Here is a 21754-nt window from a genome sequence, read left to right as displayed (position 1 = left end):
GAGGACTTTTTTTCCAGCTCCGCCGCACTCTGCCTGTCAGATCGCTCGTCCTCTTTAAGGTGACTGTGAGTCGTGTTTCTACATGCCGAGAGTGCTCGACGCTGACAGTACAAAAAGCCTGCACTGGCTTATCCTCCCGCTGAAAGGGACTTGTGGATAATGATACAGTGTATAATTGATATTATGAACACAGGCCTTTTTTTCTTTCCCCCCCACATCCTTTTGCAGAAGGTGTTGTCAAGGTGCCGGAACGAGCCGTTCCCTGGCTGCGTTCATGTGTGCGTCGCGGTTGTCAGTATTTAGGTCAAACAGAGGCGTCCTAACAGGAAATCCCGACTGACAAGCGCAGTGGAGGTGAGATATTAAAGAAGACAGCTTGTCTTAGAGTGGATGACATGCTTACAGATTGAAACAAACACTCCTTTCAGTACCTGACGCTCAGCCCGAGTCTTTAACTGAGCCCTGGAACTACACTCAACCACCACAGTCACACATAATGCTCAATCATCCCAGACCAGACGTCATAAATGGTGTCACGCAGAGGACTGCATATGTACAGAAATTCATGACTGCCATATTGTGGCGCATGCTTAGGTTCTTCCGATTTAAAATTGCTAACCTAACTATAATACATCTTCAGTGACTCAAGTCATATCCTGAGACTTGGTGGGGTTTTTTTTCTCCCTTTTCTTGGATTTGGACCAGTAAGCAACAGAACACCATAGCAACTACCTAGCAACCATGCACAAAATTATTGGTCTCATGTTGTTGTTTTTGTTTTAGATTTTTATATATATATATATATATATATATATATATATATATATATATATATATATATATATATATATATATATATATATATATAAACCTGATTCCAAAAAAAGTTGGGACACTGTACAAATTGTGAATAAAAACAGAATGCAATGATGTGGAAGTTTCAAATTTTTATTCAGAATACAACATAATGGACATATCAAATGTTTAAACCCGCATCCTTCTTCTACGCAGCCATGATGTTGTAATTGATGCAGTATGTGGTCTGGCATTGTCATGTTGGAAAATGCAAGGTCTTCCCTGAAAGAGACGACGTCTGGATGGGAGCATATGTTGTTCTAGAACTTGGATATACCTTTCAGCATTGATGGTGCCTTTCCAGATGTGTAAGCTGCCCATGCCACACGCACTCATGCAACCCCATACCATCAGAGACGCAGGCTTCTGAACTGAGTGCTGATAACAACTTGGGTTGTCCTTGTCCTCTTTAGTCTGGATGACATGGCGTCCCAGTTTTCCAAAAAGAACTTCAAATTTTGATTCGTCTGACCACAAAACAGTTTTCCACTTTGCCACAGTCCATTTTAAATGTGCCTTAGCCCAGAGAAAACGCCTGCGCTTCTGGATCATGTTTAGATATGGCTTCTTTTTTGACCTATAGAGTTTTAGCCGGCAACGCCGAATGGCACTGTGGATTGTGTTCACTGACAATGTTTTCTGGAAGTATTCTTGAGCCCATGTTGTGATTTCCATTACAGTAGCATTCCTGTATGTGATGCAGTGCCGTCTAAGGGCCCGAAGATCACAGGCATCCAGTATGGTTTTCCGGCCTTGACCCTTACGCATAGAGATTGTTATGATATTATGCAATTTAGATGATGATAACTTCAAACTCTTTGCAATTTTTCTCTGAGAAACCCCTTTCTGATATTGCTCCACTATTTTTCGCCACAGCATTGGGGGAATTGGTGATCCTCTGCCCATCTTGACTTCTGAGAGACACTGCCACCTCTTTTTTTACACACACACACACACACACACACACACACACACACACACACACACACACATATATATATATATATATATATATATATATATATATATATAAAAAACTTCTCAAAGGCTTGTGGTGACTGGAGGTTGAAAAATAAGTAAGTTACATAAAAGCTTTTGTCAGACATTTGTGTATGTTGTGTCACAGGCTTGTGGAAGGGAGAGATTGAAGACGTCAGAGGGGTGGACCTTCTTATCTCTCTCACAGATCTGTCAATTCAGCTGCACATGTGCCAGCCGCTGAGAGCGGCTCATTAGATTTAGTGCTGCGCTCTGTTAAAAGCCCTTCTCTTTGTCTTGCCCTGTATTGATCAGCGCAGGGCCAAGATTACAACAGGAAGGTTTAAATAAATCAGCTTTTTTAGAGTTAAATCCAATGACATTTGCTTTATATTGTCTCCGTAAATAAGCAGATTTAATCGGCTCAGTTGCCCAGGACGGCGAGTGTGAGTGATATAGATGTGTCTGGGTTTTTTGGTTGCACTCTGGGACAAGGGCGAATTGTTGGCTGGTCATCCAGAAAAGATGAGTAATTTGGGGTTAGTCATTCCAGTTTTTGATACCCTGTGCTTTGTAGACCAACAATGATCTGAGCTTCTGGTCATGTATGATTTCCTCCTGTTTTGTATCAACATGAAATCACAATTGACCCTATCCCTATCCTTAAAGGGTTAGTTCACCCAAAAATTAAATTTCTGTCATTAATTACTCACCCTCATGTCTTTCCAAACTGATAAGACCTTCATTCGTCTTCAGAACACAAATTAAGATATTTTGCGCTGCAACAAAAATAGCGTAGGAGAATAACAGGGGAGAGACATATTTGTTGAATAAAGTCATTATTTTTGTTTTGTTTTTGCGCACAAAAAAAAGTATTCTTTAATGCTTGTCCCGAATCTAATTGGGGGTCCCGAATCTAATGCACAATTCATGAAAAAATAAATAAATAAATATATATATATATATATATATATATATATATATATATATATATATATATATATATATATATATAAAATCAGTGCAGTCAGTTTGACAATTCTAGACTTCCCACCTTGCAAACCTGAATTCAGTCATTCAAGAGAATTTGTGCGGCGAAAGGAAAAGTGATGTAGAGTTTGACGAAATCAGAGGAAATCTGAACACAAGTGGTATATATCTTGTCATTTATGACCAGTTTTGGGCAGTTGTGGCCTAATGGTTAGAAAGTCGGACCTGTAACCCGAAGGTTGTGGGTTCAAGTCTCAGTACTGAAGGCAGGAAATGTAGGTGTGGGGAGTGAATGAACAGCATTCTCTTCCACTCTCATTACCCACAACTGAGGTGCCCTTGAGCGAGGCACCTAACCCCCAGTCTCTCCCTGGGTGCCGCAGCACTTAGATGGGTAAAATGCAGAGCACAAATTCCGAGTATGGGTCATCATACTTGGCTACAAGTCACATCACTTTCATCTTTTGCCTGCTAAATGACTTTGAAATGCCCATTATTCACGATCCAATCAAGTCCTGATGGATCAAATCAGTTTGTACTCATTGGCCACGTACACACTGTAAGGTTCAGGAGTGACAACCGCATTTAAATGCGGGAGTGAATCCCCTAAATTATCGTTACATGTGTGTACGGAACACAACTCGCTCTTGAAAATGCGATGATTGACAGCTTGGAAACCATAGCGACGTTCTGGCGTCTCTCGTGTTTGGTATCCGTTATCATGACCAAAGTAATATTAAAGTGACAAAACACTCGTTATTTTCAGCAATTTAACTAAACACACTAACACAGTCGACGGAGGCGTCGTATTTTGTTTATGCTTGTATAGCCAGTTTTACACAGCGCGCGGCACTCATTCTGTGTTGCCATGGTAACTCATTATAAGCTTTTTGGGCTTGTTGTTTAAGCTCGTCTCATAAAGCAAACGGGTTTATGGAGTTATTAAAGTGAGCAGATATGAATCGCGATTTTCAGCATAAAGCATTTGGATAGGCTTGTTTTTTTCCTTGTGATTCGCCAAGCATACACGAGAGACACACATTACACCGGTGCACATAAACGTCATTAACAACTAGTTGTTCAGTTTCGGTTCTGTACACACTGCATAGAATTTTTGTAAATGCGGGTGTCACTACCTGTATTTTTCGGGAGTTAATACGTTTGTAGAATGCGGTTGTCACTCCCGTTTTACTGAACTGTGTGTGTACAGAACGCGATTAAGCACTAAAAGGTGAACTGACAACCGAATTTAGCTGCAGTGTGTACGTGGCCATTGACTATCTTGTTTCTCTGTGAAATGGGTTGCAAACAGCATTCCACGTTGACTTTATTTTTAGCATGTCATAGGTCAAAACCCAGCTTTCATTTTGTGAATTGTCAGTAACACTTCTGCATTTTTCTAGATACTGAAAGAGAGAACGTATATATGGTCCTTTTCTATCTCTTTCATCGTTCTGCTGTGCCACAATGGCATGATATTCACTCGGCCGGCAGAAGAGGTCCATATGGAGAGCTTTTATTCTGTGTCAAGAGCCCCAGTAGGAGTAATTGCATCGTCCCTTCTGAAAAAATTCAATCTACTGCAACACGACAAGCCAGCTGTGTTCAGGTAATGCTCAGGTAGGCATCATCCGCTCAACCCGTTCTCACAGGTAATAACACGTGCGCACATTCGCTCACAAAGGCACCTTTCTCTGTCGTCTCCGTCTTTCTGTCCCCAAAGAGAGCTTCTCTGGCAGGTGATTTCTTTGTGTCCAGTGACACGAACCACATCCTCAAACGAGTAGAAAAGGAAGACGGGATTCGTTTCACGTTTCCAGTGCTAGCTATTTTTAGCATGCTGTTGAAAGAAGCTGTCCCATCCCTGAACCCCCCTTTGCAACATTGCATGCAGGAGACGTATGAAGACGGCATACTTCTAAAGGACCGACACCAGCATGAAAGGAATCCTGTGCTGAGTCATTCTGACTAGGTACCCACATGTACATGTGATCGGTGCGCCAGCCCCCCCCTTCTCACTGAAACTTCAAACACGCGTCAGACAGGCATTGGTTTGGTGCGTCGTACGTGTTGGCCATTGGCAGGAATACCCCCCTCTTTTCCCTCAGCTTCTTTAGTATGCAGTGCTGGTGAAGTTGTCAGAGCAGCCTGGCCCCTCGTCCTTCCCCTGTGGATGGCGCGCTCTGATGCTGCCAGGGAAACGGACTCATCAGTTTGGTGAAATGGGACAGAAAATATGATTTATTCTCTGCATGCACTCACTCCTACCCCAGCGGAAGAAAAGAGCGGAGAGGGATCCTGGGAAGTTGGCAGAGAGGCATGGAGAGAGGAGGAATTGGAGGATAGACAGGACCTTTATTTGCAATGCTGCAAGCTAATTTTGCACTTCATTGACGCGTTATTTAATCAATGGCAATATTTGTTGTCGTGATGGCCTCCCTCCAGCGGTTGGGGTTAGCGGAGCCAGGTGACCTTATACGGTTCATAATTTTCTGGCCATTTCCTCAAAAGATGAAATTGATCATATTGCTTTTTCTTCTGTGAGATATTGACTTAATTTTTGCACTGTGTTCAAAATGAAATGATGATTTTTTTTTTACATTAGCATAATTCCATAATATATATATATATATGTGTGTGTGTGTGTATGTATGTGTGTATATATATATATATATATATATATATATATATATATATATATATATATATATATATATATATATATATATATATATATATATATATATATATACACACACACACACACACACACACACACACACACACACACACACACACACACTATATATTGCCAAAAGTATTGGGACACCCCTCCAAATCATTGAATTCAAGTGTTCCAATCATTTCCATGGCCACAGGTGTATAAAATCAAGCACCTAGGCATGCAGACTGCTTCTACAAACATTTGTAAAAGAATGGGTTGCTCTCAGGAGCTCAGTGAATTCAAGCGTGGTACCTGATAGGTTGCCACCTGTGCAATAAGTCCATTTGTGAAATTTCCTCACTAAATAGTCAACTGTTAGTGGTATCATAACAAAGTGGAAGCAATTGGGAACAACAGCAACTCGGCCACAAAATGGTAGGCCACGTAAAATCATAGAGCGGGGTCAGTGCATGCTGAGGCACACAGTGTGCAGAAGTTGGCAACTTTCTGGAGAGTCAATAGCTACAGACCTCCAAACTTCATGTGGCCTTCAGATTAGCTCAAGAACAGTGCGTAGAAAGCTTCATGGAGTGGTGTAAACACACCGCCACTGGACTCTAGAGCAGTGGAGACTTGTTCTCTGGAGTGATGAATCACGCTTCTCTGTCTGGCAATTCCGATGGACGAGTCTGGGTTTGGCAGTTGCCAGGAGAACGGTACTTGCCTGACTGCATTGTGCCAAGTGTAAAGTTTGGTGGAGGGAGGATTATGGTGTGGGGTTGTTTTTCAGGGGTTGGGCTTGGCCCCTTAGTTCCAGCGAAAGGAACTCTTAATGCTTTAGCATACCAAGACATTTTGGACAATTTCATGCTTCCAGCTTTGTGGGAACAGTTTGGGGATGGCCCCTTCCTGTTCCAACATGACTGCGCACCAGTGCACAAAGCAAGGTCCATAAAGACATGGATGAGCGAGTTTGGTGTGGAGGAACTTGACTGGCCTGACCTCAACCCGATAGAACACCTTTGAGATGAATTAGAGCGGAGACTGCCAAAAATCAGTCCCTGACCTCAAAAATGCACTTCTAGAAGAATGGTCCCATAAACACACTCCTAAATCTTGTGGAAAGCCTTCCCAGAAAAGTTTAAGCTGTTATCGCTGCAAAGGGTGGGCCAACGCCATATTAAACCCTACGGATTAAGAATGGGATGTCATTAAAGTTCATGTGCACGTAAAGGCAGGCGTCCCAAAACCTTTGGCAATATAGTGTGTGTGTACATATATAAATACACACCTCGGTATTGAAGTCATGTTTCCTGTGCGGGTTCAGTTTATTGAACAAATTGTGCCTCTCTTTTTAAATAAATTAAATTAAAATTAACATTTTCTTAAGTATATATATATATATATATATATATATATATATATATATATATATATATATATATATATATATAAAAAATCTATCTCAGCTATATACACTATACAGGCAGCACTTTCTTGCACATTACTATAATATCAAAGGTTACAATTAACAAATTATTTATTTTTAAATATAGTAATCAACTCTCAAAAAAAAAAAAAACATGTAAATTGCACATAAGGCAGGTTTTGCTTTAACTTCTAAATCTAGTTATAGAATTAGAAATTATAAAAAATGCAGTCAATTCATGAATGCAATTCATTTTTGAAATATAATCATTTACACAATTACTGTCATAACTTTTCATGACAAATTTATTTAAACATATGTTAAATAATTGACATTACTAACAGCTAAAGTAAATATAATTAATATATAAGCTAATAGAGTGCATATATTTAGTAAAAATTCTCTCATCTAGTGTTCATTTCTCTAGTGAACTAACATGTTGTGGACACTAAATGACTTGCCTGAGGTAAATGCAATGCTATGTGAGATATTAATCTTGTGCTGTTTTATTGAAATGCTAGTTGAGAAATTACACATAAACATATATATTCATAGATCACCTGTCCTTCTTCTGCGCTTTTTTCCCTTTTTGTGACGATAAGCAAATAGCCTTGCATTACCACGTGCGCCCCTTCTGGACTGGAGTGTGGATCGCCTGTGACTGACTGTATGCACTGAACCATAACGTAGCAGCTTTGTTTAATATGAGCTTAAACAATTTTTTAAATATTTAAATATTTTAAATAGTTTTGCCTTTATCTAAGAAGCAGCAGTGTGAAATATTTTTTGATATTGCACGTATACAATCTATAAAACTATTCACTTCACCTTTGAATAGCCTTACCCACTTTTTCTTTCCCTGCGTCAAGTTCACTTTGGTCCACACAACTCCTTTTAATCTGCCTTTTGCATACCCTTCGCATGGCGCCCTGCCTGGGGATATTCGTCTGCGCCTTCCCTCCAAGGGCACTGTTGATGAGCTTTTCATCCGCCGCATCCTAAAGTGTTTATTAGCATACTAAAACTCCTCTTGCTGTCTATGCATGCCCAATCAGGCCTTCAGGGGTCCTCCGCCATCCCGGGATGCATTGCTTTTAGTATAGTGATTATTATTGTGAGCTTTGGGTAACTCGCTGATCTGACTGCATGACCTTTCTGCATAGTTTGCACAGTTCAGTCAATATTTCTATATTTTTACACAAAGTATGAGGGCTAATCTGTTGATTTATAAATTGGGTGTTTCCTGTTAATCTGCAATAAATGAGAAAACATTAGTTTAATTTATTGCACAACACAATGTTAACAGTAATATTTGCGACTTTGTAATTATCTTCAATATTTGTTTTATTATGCCATCAGTTTGGTGGTGTTTGGTCATTGATTTACATTTTGAATGACATAATGGATTTAGATCACCACTTTTGCAAGCTATCACAATCTCAAAAATCAATTTACGATGAATCACAACAATTCACAAGGGCTTTATAAACTCCAAGACATTGTGCATATGTGTGTGCATCCATATACATGCATGTTCATCTGGGCATTATCAGTATATCGTGCCATGGAATATACATAAGCTCACAACAACAACGAAATGCCCTGTGTGTCACCACTCCAAAGCTTTTTTTCTAATAGATTTCAAAAGCAAGCTAGATTTCCAAGGCAGAAAAAAGTGCTGTTTGATGAAAATATAAATGAAAACTAAACAGTTAAGCTAAACAATTCTAATTAATTTCAATTATTGGGGTAAACTGTACATGGACACCAGCCTGGGGAGTATGAATAAATAAATCCTTGATTTATTCTCTGTGCTTCAGACTGACATTTCCTCAACCTACTTCACACTGGCTCTCTGCATTATAACACAGCTGAGGGGAGATGCTTATCGCAACTTATCTTCAAAGAGCGAGAGTGGGTGGAATAATTGCATCGGGGGTTGTTTTATAATAAATACTTTCTCGTCTGTTGGGGCCACAGCATCTTCGGGAAAACGTTTTACGTAATCTTAAATGGGCTCCTTATTTGTCTGCCCCCAGACCCTGCATAGCAATGGACATTTATGCTGTATGTTGTATTTCTGCTTTTTCTGCTATTTCTGTATTTTTTATTAATATTGTTTGTCTTTTATTTTGAAAGGTTGCAAGTCTCTTTTCCCATGCTTCTAGATCAATTTGTTTGCTTCATTTAGCCAGAGTTCTCTACTTTTGTGTGTGTGTGTGTGTGTGTGTGTGTGTGTGTGTGTGTGTTTTTAGGGTTTTTCTTTTTCACCACACTGTAGCAGAATGTTTTGGAGCACATTGGCTTATCACGAGGCCATGGCTCTGATTTGTGATATGTGTAGATCTTCATGGTGCAATTTAGTTTTATTTATTTAAAAAAATAATAATAATAACCCCCTATTACATGCATTACAAAGGCAGTTTATGTAAAAATGAGAAATGTTTGATTCAGATTTTTTAATTGGACCTCTGCTAAAATAAAAAAAAAATTTTTTTTTGTTATAAATATTACAGATATAGGTAACACTGTGCAACAATGGAAAATAATTAATTTAAAAGAATAACTGCAATATTCGTGTTAGTCATAAGGACAGCATTCAGCCATGTTTGGTCATTCATTTGCTCAAAAAAAAATTTGTTTCAGTTCTTCAGGCAACATTGTGCAAAATAGGGTTTAATTATATTTAAATAAATGTTGCATTAACACTTTAATTTCATAGTTACTTCTACTAACATTCTACTAACTAAAAGTAATTTTGCAACTACATGTCAACTACCAGTCATTGGAGTATTAGAAGACAGTCTGATTAATATCTGCTAACACTTGATTTTGATGCTACCCAACAGACATTCTACTGACTTTACAGTATGTAACATGTCAACTTATTCTACTAACTGTCCTAACAGTCTACTAATACTCTGAGAATTAGTTGACATGTAGTTGCAAATTAATGAGAATTTGTTGACATAGTTGCAAAAGTTACTTATAGTTAAAGGTGCTAAAGAGGATCTTTTCGTCGACTGAGAAACCAAAGACTGTTAGTGAGTTTTTGAAATGAGCGTATGCGTAACAACAACCCCCTCCTTCACAGCTCATTTCGAGGGAACGCCTCCCAAAACTCGTGCACGAGTATTGGAACACGAGTGTTTACCACCGGCATTCGCTGTGTCGTGTTAGTGGATTCATTATGTCAGACTCACCGCAGGTAACTCATAATCTGCAGTTGTTACTCCTGTCTCCTGACAAAAACATTGCATGCGTCGCCTGTAGAGTGTGGAAAGTTACTGGAGTGCGCAGCCGCTCTTCTCTCACAAGGAACGTCATGGCAGTGATTGACAAGCCAGAGGGCCAATCCGCGCACGTCTCTCACAAGGAAAGTCACGGCAGTGATTGACAAGCCAGAGGGCCAATCGTTTATGCATGATCGCGTAAACGATTGGCTGATGTTTTTAAGGCCCTACCTCGTGCACAGATGATGTATATTAATATTATTACTTTCAGTGCACCTAATAAATAGTCTTTTATCCGTTAGTAAAGACAGTTTCAAGTAATATTGCAAAAATGTATAAAACAAAACATCCTCTTTAGCACCTTTAACATAGTTAACATTAACTTTTTTGCTCACCAGCCATTGTGGCTAGCAGTTTTCCAAAATTACTGGTTACTCTGCATTTTCCCAGGCCACAATTTTGACATAGATACCATGGGGAAAAACTGTCATGTAGATATTTTTAATATTATCTCATAATTTGGCAGCAGGTATATTAGGCTGCTGTCACTTTAAGACCTGATGCACGGATCCAATATACTGTTGCACATGCGTTTTCTTTCTCAACTGTTTACGTTCACTGTGTTTACATGAATACTCACCAAGACTGGCATTTTGACTTTTTTTTATTTTTTTTTTATTTGACTGTTTAAGTGCAATACACAGCAAAATAATAAATTAAATTTAGTACTAAGAGGTACTCTTTATTTTAAAATCTGCGGGAATGAGTCAATTAATTGCAAAACGCCCACACTGAAATTCAAGCCCTGTAACACCAACAATATTCATCTGGAGCAAATAAAACTAGTGAGTGAGGGGAGGTGGGTTTGTGTGTCAACTCGCTGTTGGAGAGATGAGAGAGAGAAAGCGCAGCTGGTGTCGTGTATCTAGTCTGTGGAAAAGGTATTGGAAGCATTTCAGATATTTCAGTGTATCGATATTTATCGAAAAATCGATAAACACTATATTGCACTTTAGTTTATTATTTCAGATGCCTTTTTAAAAAACTACAATTGAGATATATATATATATATATATATATATATATATATATATGTATATATATATATATATATATATATAAATTGACTGCATTACTTACCACTGCATAAATCCCTCTGCATTTGGCGGGTTGGTGGGTGTTAATGTCAAGCCCTGGTTATTAGAATGTCTAAATTGGACTATCGAAATAAAGTGTAACATCTTTGCTTTTGAAACCAGTTCTTACTACAACACAGTACATATTCAGGAGCTAGAGCTCCAGTGAATCTGCATATATTGTTGAACTGTTTTCACTTTTCCGTTCTTTCTCCTTCCTTTTCCTCAGATCTCCCAAAACCTTGGCAAGATATACAGTGAGATGATATTCGTCAATGGGTTCGTGCATTGCGATCCTCACCCTGGCAACGTGCTGGTGCGAAAGTGTCCTGAAAGCAATAAGACGGAAATTGTGTTACTCGATCACGGCCTGTATCAGGTAAGACATCGGCCGAGGCCGCCACAGACTCGACAGAGAAGCAAATTCATCACATATTACACCCCATTATTCACCCGCTGGCTCCCAGGTCAGCTGCGCACTCAAGCCTGTATGTGCTGCAGCAGACTAAAAGCATTTCATTTAAGTGGCCCTGAAGCTCCAGTGTGTTTTGGGAACTGCACATTTCCACCTCCCTCTTATTACAAGCAGATGCAAACACACCGATACACTCTCTCCTGCAGTAACTTCTGTATTCCCAGAAGATGTGGAGGCTCTAAATAAATCAGTGATGATAAATATGATAAAGCCATTCAAGCATTGACATTTCAAGTCCAAAATGCTAATTCAAGTCATGTTAGGTTTGTTGAACGCCATGTGTTGTGTCTATTTTGATTGATTGGAGTTGCAAAATGGTGCAGTTCTAGTGGTATTCCAGTGAATTCTCAGTGAAGGATTTGCTGGCCTTTAATTTAACCAGAAGCAGATAATGAGGCCCACAAGATTTCATATTAGCAACTATCAAGTAATCTGTAATGCTAACAACATAATGAAACACAAGTTTTCATTTACTCAGCTGTCTAATACACTTTACATAGATCATAGTCTTTGGATTATTAGTTAATTGGTGTTTGTAATATTCCTTTTGTTTTAACATTTTTACATAAGTGTACAATACCAAATCAGCATATTAGAATGGTTTCTGAAGGATCGTGTGACTGGAGTAATGATGCTGAAAATTCAGCTTTGCAATCACAGGAATAAATTAAGTTTTAAAATATATTCAAAGGGAAAACTCTTATTTTAAATGGTAATACTATTTCACAATATTACTGTTTTTACTGTATTTTTGATCAAATAAATGGAGCCTTGGTGAGCATTTCTTGAAGAGTGTAAACATGACCAATACAGTGAATTTGAGGCAGTGGCATCTTTTTGGGTTAGAGAAACCGGTTTAGGAACATTAATTAATGTTATGATTCCGTTTGTTGGCTCTGGTTGTGCAGAAATGACATACTTTTACTTTTGAAGCTTCTATTGCATATGTTCAAAAACCCTAAACACTAAAAGAACAAGTTGTGTCTCTGTCCAAGGTGCTGAACCAGGACTTCAGACTGGATTACTGCAGGCTGTGGCAGAGTTTGATAAAGGGAGATTTGAAAGGCATAGAGCGTTACAGTAGACGTCTGGGCACAGGGGATCTCTACCCGCTGTTCGCTTGTGTCCTCACCGCCCGCTCATGGACATCAGTTAATGCTGGCATCAGCCAGACGCCTGTCACTCAATCTGAGGTAATAATCTCTAAGCATAACTGATACCTTTTTATTTTGCATAATACTAGAGTACTTTGACCAGTCAGTGTTTTGTTCATCAAAGTTTGGACACACCTACACATCCTTTATTGGTATGATTTTCCACATGAAATAACACACAAAAATCTTTAATTTTAGCTTCATCAAAGTTCTGCTGGACACTGTTTATTCTTTACTATCCTGTCCAATTCATCCATGCATACACTGTAAAAAGTGGTAGTCTGCCATTGTTACCTTAAAGAGCTATTTCTACCTTGTGTAACATTAGTAACACATTATTAGCTGTTTGATAAAGCAAAATGGTAATCATATTAATTACCGTTATGTGTCCGATGTTGTAAAAAGCGATATGATCGTGCTGAGTTTACCTCAGTAAGTTGAGCTCGTGTGAGTGAGTGGGGACAGGGCTAATTATCATATTCATAGATCCATGTATATTAAATGAGGCAAGGGTGTAGAGTTACATTCAAGCTATTTTAAGGCATTAAGATTTTTTTTTTCCACAGGAATAAACTAAAATTATTGACTACAGGGGGACTTTAACAAAGCCAGTTAAATGGTTAGTTCACCCAAAAATGAAAATAATGTCATTTATTACTCACCCTCATGCCGTTCCACACCCGTAAGACCTTCGTTGATCTTCGGAACACAAATTAAGATATTTTAGTTGAAATCCGATGACTCTGTGAGGCCTTCATAGGGAGCAATGACATTTCCTCTCTCAAGATCCATAAAGGTACTAAAAACATATTTAAATCAGTTCATGTGAGTACAGTGGTTCAATATTAATATTATAAAGCGACGAGAATCTGATTTAAATATGTTTTTAGTACCTTTATGGACCATGAGTGAGGAAATGTCATTGCTGGCTATGCAGGCCTCACGGAGCCATCGGATTTCAACAAAAATATCTCAATTTGCGTTCCGAAGATTAACGAAGGTTTTACAGGTGTGGAACAGCATGAGGGTGAGTAATAAATGACAGAATTTTCATTTTTGAGTGAACTAACCCTGTAATTTAGATGTTATCAGTGATCCATTTATACAAAGGCACAAATTATATTTGTGTGCAAAACAAATTTTTGCATTTTAGCATAATCAGTTAAACTTCAAATTGTTTTTAAGATCATGAGAAACATAAATAAAGTTTGTAAACATTAGGCAGTGTATTTTTGTTCTATTCTTTTTGTAGGGACAAATGCAAACACGGTGGTAAGCTAGCAATAACCAGGGAGCAATAACCTCTCCTTCTGCAGGCAATATTGGAGAGAAAAAAAAAAAAAGGGTAAACGGAGGTTGTGAAAACTGAAGTGCTGGTTAATGCCTTACAGTTGTTAGTGACCACAATAACACATGTTGACCACATTACAGAACAAGGCTCACCTGTCTCCTCATTAAAACTGCATAAGTAACTGTCCAGGTGGCTGGCCTGGTGGCCCCGTGGCCAGAGGAGTGCTGTTGGGTCAGTGTGGTGGTGGTAGAGGGTTTCTGGAGGCCAGGCCTGGCCGGAGCTGGCCTCTGTGGGGGCCGTTTGGCCATCTGGAGGGTGTCAGGGACATTTATTTATACTTTTATTACATAACCTTTTACAGGACATAAAAGCGTTTGGGCCGTACAAGCATATTATGACGGAGCATCTGATTTTTATGAGTCTTTGCAAACACTATTTGTTTCCAGGTTACTGCATATTAAACTATATAAAGATTATATCAAGCTTAAATAGTTTTTTTTTTTTTTTTTTTTTTTTTATATAATAATACTGAATACTTCCTCCTGTTTTGATGTAGTATGCTTAGTCAGTTATAAGTAAGCCATTTGAAATGAATTGATATGAATACATTTGTGAAACTGGATTTATCTAACAGGATACAGTAACAGTGTTTGACGCCGTTAGATATACTTGACTATTAACTGATTTGCTGCTTTCTTATTTTCTGATCCTCATCATTTTCAGGAGCGTTCCACTTAGTCATGTCAGCATGTGGCATTTGAGTGCACTTTCCTGCAGGTGGCTTTTCATTGTAGATTAATTACCCAGAAGCCTTTGCGAGGATAATTATGGCCCGGTCCATGGCCACTCATGTTGGGTGTGCTTTTTTAGTGGGGTGTAGTACCTCTTCCCTTCTCTGTATTCTGCTGTAAGTGTCTGATTCTCCAAGCCATGCAAAAGTCTCAGCAGCCATTCCTCCCACCAACATCATCAAATCACCAGGATGTTTTGAAGTAGTCTGGTCTGCCATAATTACAGGCAGTTATAAAGGCGGATTTCACATGTACAGCTGTGGCATTTGCAGAAAGGGAGGCTGTCTCATCTGCATAAGAAAGGAGAGATAAGAACATATTGTATTGCCAGCATAGAATAATGGGCGATTAAAAACTACAACAACAGAGCTTCATGCTTTATGTTCCAGAAGAGAAGACAAACAATTCTTGAGCCTATGTATATATGTGTGTGTGTGTTTAAACTGAGAAAATGTATCATTTTAAGGGAAAAATAAGATAATTTTAAATTTCATGGCATCAACACATCTCAAAAAAGTTGGGACAAGGCCATGTTTACCACTGTGTGGCATCCCCTCTTCTTTTTATAACAGTCTGCAAACGTCTGGGGACTGAGGAGACAAGTTGCTCAAGTTTAGGAATAGGAATGTTGTCCCATTCTTGTCTAATACAGGCTTCTAGCTGCTCAAGTGTCTTAGGTCTTCTTTGTCGCATCTTCCTCTTTATGATGCGCCAAATGTTTTCTATGGGTGAAAGATCTGGACTGCAGGCTGGCCATTTCAGTACCCGGATCCTTTTTCTACGCAGCCATGATGTTGTAATTGATGCAGTATGTGGTCTGGCATTGTCATGTTGGAAAATGCAAGGTCTTCTCTGAAAGAGACGTCTGGATGGGAGCATATGTTGTTCTAGAACAGGGGTTCTCAACCTTTTGCAAGCTGGGCCCCCCCAAAACTGGTTCATTGCTGTTGGGGCCCCAGTGCGTGTGAGCATTTCACAAAAACTAAAGGAAAGCTTTAACTGTAGCCTATATTCTGACTAGTTTATTCGTTTATATATATACAGGGTGCAATTTGTGAAAAAACCAGAGGGGAGGATGTTTTGATTTTTTTTTTTTTTTAATTTGTTAAAAACCACAGTGCTATATACTATTTTTTGGCAGCTGTTACAGAAACTTTTTTTTTTTAAATCTTCTGATTTAACCTTGAGATTTGAAGTATTACATAGCTTAGATATTTGCACCACTAAAATGACATTAATAATTCTTAATTTCTGATAGACATGCAAAATCAATCGGTAGTTATTAATAGAATAACGAGACACAAACCTTTACATTCAATCGCGTTTGGCCCCATTTATTTTTGATCACAGTGCATACACGTTTACCTCAGATTTTATTATATAGAATTTAAGCTGGGCCGTATGCAGGGTTTCATAATTGCCAAGGTCAGAAAAAGTAGTTTGCTAGGGGGGTACGGGGGCATGCTCCCCCGAGAAAATTTAGATTTCCCTGGTGTATACATATGTGCATTTTAAGACGTTTCAAGGCCAACAAATTGGATAACAATAGCTTTAAAACCTTGTCAACATATATACATGCATGCACAGTTTTGAGGCAGTTTTAATCGCATGTTTGGCAATTTCATGACTTCACTTACAACAGAACAACGACCATCATTGCTCATAGTTTCTTTTGCGCTTTATTTAAGCTATAATAAAGTCATTATGCAGCGCGCGCCGGCGCATTTGCGCATGCAATTCTTGAGTGCGCGCCACGAGCACAGTATAACGCTGATAGGACAGTCGTGTTCATTTTACTGAGTTTTACAGACATAGCCTGACAACATCTCATCTGACCGCAATTCACTGTTGTTCAACTGAAGCTCCCTCGTCGTCACCTGCACCTTTTCCGCGCTCCTTTGACTTGAGCCTGGCGCTGAGGTGAAGTCGGAATGCGCGTCTGAAAAGTGTCCAGTTTGTTGTGGTCATAAAGAGACAGTTCTATATAAACGCAGCGTTTTACTTGGCGATGTTTTAAAAAAAAGATTTTTATTTTTGGTATTTTATATGCTCTGATGGTGGTTTGTGGAGTAGCATCACCCGGGGGGGATATTTTTTATCCCCACCGGGGATAAAAATATTTCAGCAGAGGCAGGGATACATAGACCAGAAGGGGGGAAATTCCCCCCATCCCCTCCTACAAATCGCACCCTGTGTGTGTATATATATACTAAATACGACCTCACGTTTTATACGTTTGCAGCCTCTGAAACTTCCGTCCTCATAAAAATTAATTCGGATGGTTCGATTTTCTGCATTTTTCGCATCCGTAGCAAATATTTTGAAATGAAATATGAAATATGACGAATATGAAAAAACGAATACGACAGTTTCGGACTCAGTCAGGGTGCAAGGACCTTCAACTTTTGAGGCTTGCGCAGCTTCTCGAGGAGAAATCAAACAAATGAGCGCCGTTTATGTCTATGAACGCAGCACACACAAATAAACTAAATTGACATACTGCAGTTAAATTTCAAAATGTGGTGTATTTATATTTATAACATTTGAATACAGTTCAGCAACATACAATACACCTGACGACCAAGAGAGCTGACAATCACTTAATTTTCCATCACCTCGCGATTGAAAATGTGACACTGATATGACAGTTCAACAAACAAGTTAATAATATTAAGTCACTTACATTTTAGACAAAATAATGACTGTTTTGGTCTATTTTAGCAGTGAAAATAGATCCGATGAATCCAAACAAAGATCACAACATAGCGCATCTCACAGCAACACTCAATCGTGTTTTGAATGATTCAGTGTTTTGAACAAATCGTTTGAGTCAAAGATTCAATGACCCATTCACAAACATCTGTCTCATTCTTGATGAATTGTTTGAACGAATCGTGAATGAACGACTCATTGACTCGCTTAATAAAACCGCTTATCACCTGCATTTGCGCTCACTATCGACAAACCAATCAAAATTGTTCAAAACTTTTTTTTTTTTTTAATCAGTCCAAACACATTTTAATTTTTATTCAGGAGTTATGTATATACAAAACTATAACTTTTTATGACAGTAGTTTAGTGCTAAAAATTTTTTGCATTTTTTATTTTTCAGTTTTTTTTCCTCCCATCCTGTAGCCCCCCCCCAGGAGAGTGAACCACTGTTTTAGAACATGGATATACCTTTCAGCATTGATGGTGCCTTTCCAGATGTGTAAGCTGCCCATGCCACACGCACTCATGCAACCCCATACCATCAGAGATGCAGGCTTCTGAACTGAGCGCTGATAACAACTTGGGTTGTCCTTGTCCTCTTTAGTCCGGATGACATGGCGTCCCAGTTTTCCAAAAAGAACTTCAAATTTTGATTCGTCTGAACACAGAACAGTTTTCCACTTTGCCACAGTCCATTTTAAATGAGCCTTGTCCCAGAGAAAACGCCTGCGCTTCTGAATCATGTTTAGATATGGCTTCTTTTTTGACCGATAGAGTTTTAGCCGGCAACGGCGAATGGCACGGTGGATTGTGTTCACCGAAAGTATCTGGAAGTATTCCTGAGCCCATGTTGTGATTTCCATTACAGTAGCATTCCTGTATGTGATGCAGTGCCGTCTAAGGGCCCGAAGATCACGGGCATTCCGGCCTTGACCCTTATGCACAGAGATTGTTCCAGATTCTCTGAATCTTTGGATGATATTATGCACTGTAGATGATGATAACTTCAAACTCTTTGCAGTTTTTCTCTGAGAAACTCCTTTCTGATATTGCTCCACTATTTTTCGCCACAGCATTGGGGGAATTGGTGATCCTCTGCCCATCTTGACTTCTGAGAGACACTGCCACTCTGAGAGGCTCTTTTTATACCCAATCATGTTGCCAATTGACCTAATAAGTTGCAAATTGGTCCTCCAGCTGTTCCTTATATGTACATTTAACTTTTCCGGCCTCTTATTGCTACCTGTCCCAACTTTTTTGGAATGTGTAGCTCTCATGAAATCCAAAATGAACCAATATTTGGCATGACATTTCAAAATGTCTCACTTTCAACATTTCATATGTTATCTATATTCTACTGTGAATAAAATATAAGTTTATGAGATTTTTAAATGATTGCATTCCTTTTTTATTCATAATTTGTACAGTGTCCCAACTATATATATAAATGTGTGTGTGTGTGTGTGTGTATATATTATACATTGCCAGGTCATATTTGCATAACTACATTTACACTATCATTCAGAATTTTTTCTCTTTTTTTTTTTTTTGAAAGAAATTAATACTTTTATTTAGCAAGGATGCATTAAATTTATCAAAAGTGACAGATTTTTTGTCATAATGCAAAAGTCTTTACCTTTTTGGTAACATTTTACAATAAGATCTCTTTTGTTAACATTAGTTAATGCATTAACTAACATAAACTAGTAATGAGCAATATATTCTTACTGCATGTTCATGTTCATGTTAGTTCACAGTGCATTAAACAAATGTTAACACATATAACTTTTTATTTAAATGATATATTAGTAAAGGTTGAGCTTAACATAAACTACACTGAAAAAAAAAATCTGTTGTTTTTACAAATAAAACTGGCAGCTGTGTTTGCCAGAATAATTCTGTACAAAATACAGTAAAAATTTAAATATTTACAAAAAAGAAGAAGAAAAAAGGATAATAAATTACATTTTAAACCAGTAAATCCAACAGCTCTGTTCTGCTGAATTAGCAAGGCCATGCTGCTACTATTAAAATCTGTTTTGTACTTTTAATGTATACTGACATTCACCGTAACCACATGATGAATCAGAATTTTTTCCACAAGCAGAGGTAAATGCTGCTAGAAAACATTTTTATTCAGAAACATGTTTGCATGGACATTTTTTTAAATGTATCACCCAAATATATTTTAGATTTTCCATCTTATGTTAAGTTGAAATGTTTTATATGATAATGTACATTTTATGGATAATGATATTGACCTTTGTGTTTGCCATGTAAATAGGTATGATGCTAACATGTAATAATGCGCACAAATACAAAATACCATCATAGCAATGCACATGACACTCAAATAATGCAATAAACATTCTTTTAACAATATATAACATAAAACCTTATAACTGCAAAGAAAAAATATAAGAAACATAATTAAAGTAAAACCAATGTGAAGACAGGGAATTTTGGGAATGTCTTTTTACTTTCAAAAATGGTTCTTTAACAGTATTTTACTGTAAAATTACACCAAATGTAAGGTTACTGTTACTGAACTTACTGTTAACTGTTACTGAACTTACTGTTAACCAATTAACATGTTTTTTTGACAGTTAAAATAATATATTTTTTTTTACAGTGTAAGATTAATAAATGTTGTAGAATTATTGATCATTGTTAGTTCATGTTAACAAATGAAACCTTATTGTAAAGTGTTACCACTATTTCAAATAAATGCTGCTCTTTTAAACTTTTTATTAATCAAAGAATCCTGAAAAAAAAAAAAAAAAAAAAAAAAATCACTGATCCCATAAAAATAATAAGCAGCGCAACTATTTTCAACATAGATTATAATAAGACATTTTTCTTGAACATAGAATGATTTCTGAAGGATCTTGTGACACTGCAGAATGGAGTAATGGCTATAGCAATGGTGTAATGAAAATACAGCTTTGCTATCACAAAAGTAAATGTATTAAAATATATTAAAATAGGAAAAAAAATTAAACTGTAATAATATATTACAATATTACTGTTTTTTACTGTATTTTTGATCAAATAAATACAGCCGTGGTGAGCATAAGAGACTTCTTTAAAATACATTAAAAAATCTAACAGACCCCAAAGCTTTAAACAGTGATTTCCATAATAATCAAATCCCAACCATGTTAGTGCCATGCTAAAAGTTGATCCACTGGAATGCTGATTTAGTCATTTAAGGATTTGCAACCTTTTTGACTCCAAGTGCTATTTTTACTTTACCTTTTTAATTGCCCTTTTTAACTGTTAATTAATTCTGCAGCGCTAACGGCTGGACTCTATTTCCCAGCATGCACCGCGGCATGAATAAATCATGCAAATTACTCCGTTATTGTTTAGTGTTTTTGCACTGCTGTTATGTGATGTTATGTGTCATGTGGTGACAGCTTGGCATGCACTTCCTCTCTTAATGTGTTTTCGACTGTTACCATTGTTGTTTTGTGTGTGGAATGTTAGGGACTGTAACAGGCCTAAAGCCATGCTCAAAAACACATTTGGTTTATTTGCTTTATTGAGTCTTGGATAGTGGTCCGCATGGCTCACCTCACAGGTCAGGGTGAGCAGATGCAAACACAAACCTCACACCTGCCTCATCTAACCCCGCACTCCGTTACCATCCACTGACTGCAGCTCGACTGCTTCCACAGGGTTATTTACAAAGCAATCGGACCTCTGCTTGTCTTTATATTTTGTAAATGGTGCATTTTCTTAAAATAAATAAATTAACAATAACATTTCATTAGTTGACATGGGTAAATGCATTAATATTAACAATTAGCAATACACTTGTTACATTATTTATTCATCTTAGTTAACGTTAGTCATTAAAGGGGTCATGACATGTCCTCGAAGTTCACTTATAATATTAATAAAGTTTGTTGCACAAACAAAACACAATTATTTTCAACCTTCATTCTGACCCCCTTTCTTAAATGATCCATTTTTAAGGGCCTGCTCCTTTAAGGCTTGACAGTAAACGGCCACTGTTATGATTGGCTAACGTCATTGCAAT

General features: G+C 37.8%; 1 protein-coding gene across 5 annotated transcripts in view; it reads left to right on the top strand.

Moving 5' to 3' along the window:
- adck1 (aarF domain containing kinase 1) overlaps positions 1-21754 on the top strand; it is a 189502-nt gene that overhangs the window by 131434 nt on the left and 36314 nt on the right. For all 5 annotated transcript variants that reach the window (XR_007184902.1, XM_048190781.1, XM_048190782.1 and 2 more), the window contains 2 exons: positions 11516-11665; positions 12757-12954. Coding sequence is in view for 4 of the 5 variants with exons in the window: in XM_048190781.1 (XP_048046738.1) it covers positions 11516-11665; positions 12757-12954 (348 nt within the window). In the remaining variant the exon portion in view is untranslated. The remainder of the gene's footprint in view (positions 1-11515; positions 11666-12756; positions 12955-21754) is intronic.

The sequence above is a fragment of the Megalobrama amblycephala genome, linkage group LG5 (genome assembly GCF_018812025.1).
Source record: "Megalobrama amblycephala isolate DHTTF-2021 linkage group LG5, ASM1881202v1, whole genome shotgun sequence".
NCBI lineage: Eukaryota > Metazoa > Chordata > Actinopteri > Cypriniformes > Xenocyprididae > Megalobrama > Megalobrama amblycephala.
The sequence above is the reverse complement of the archived record's forward strand: the minus strand, read 5'-3'. Positions and strand labels throughout refer to the sequence as shown.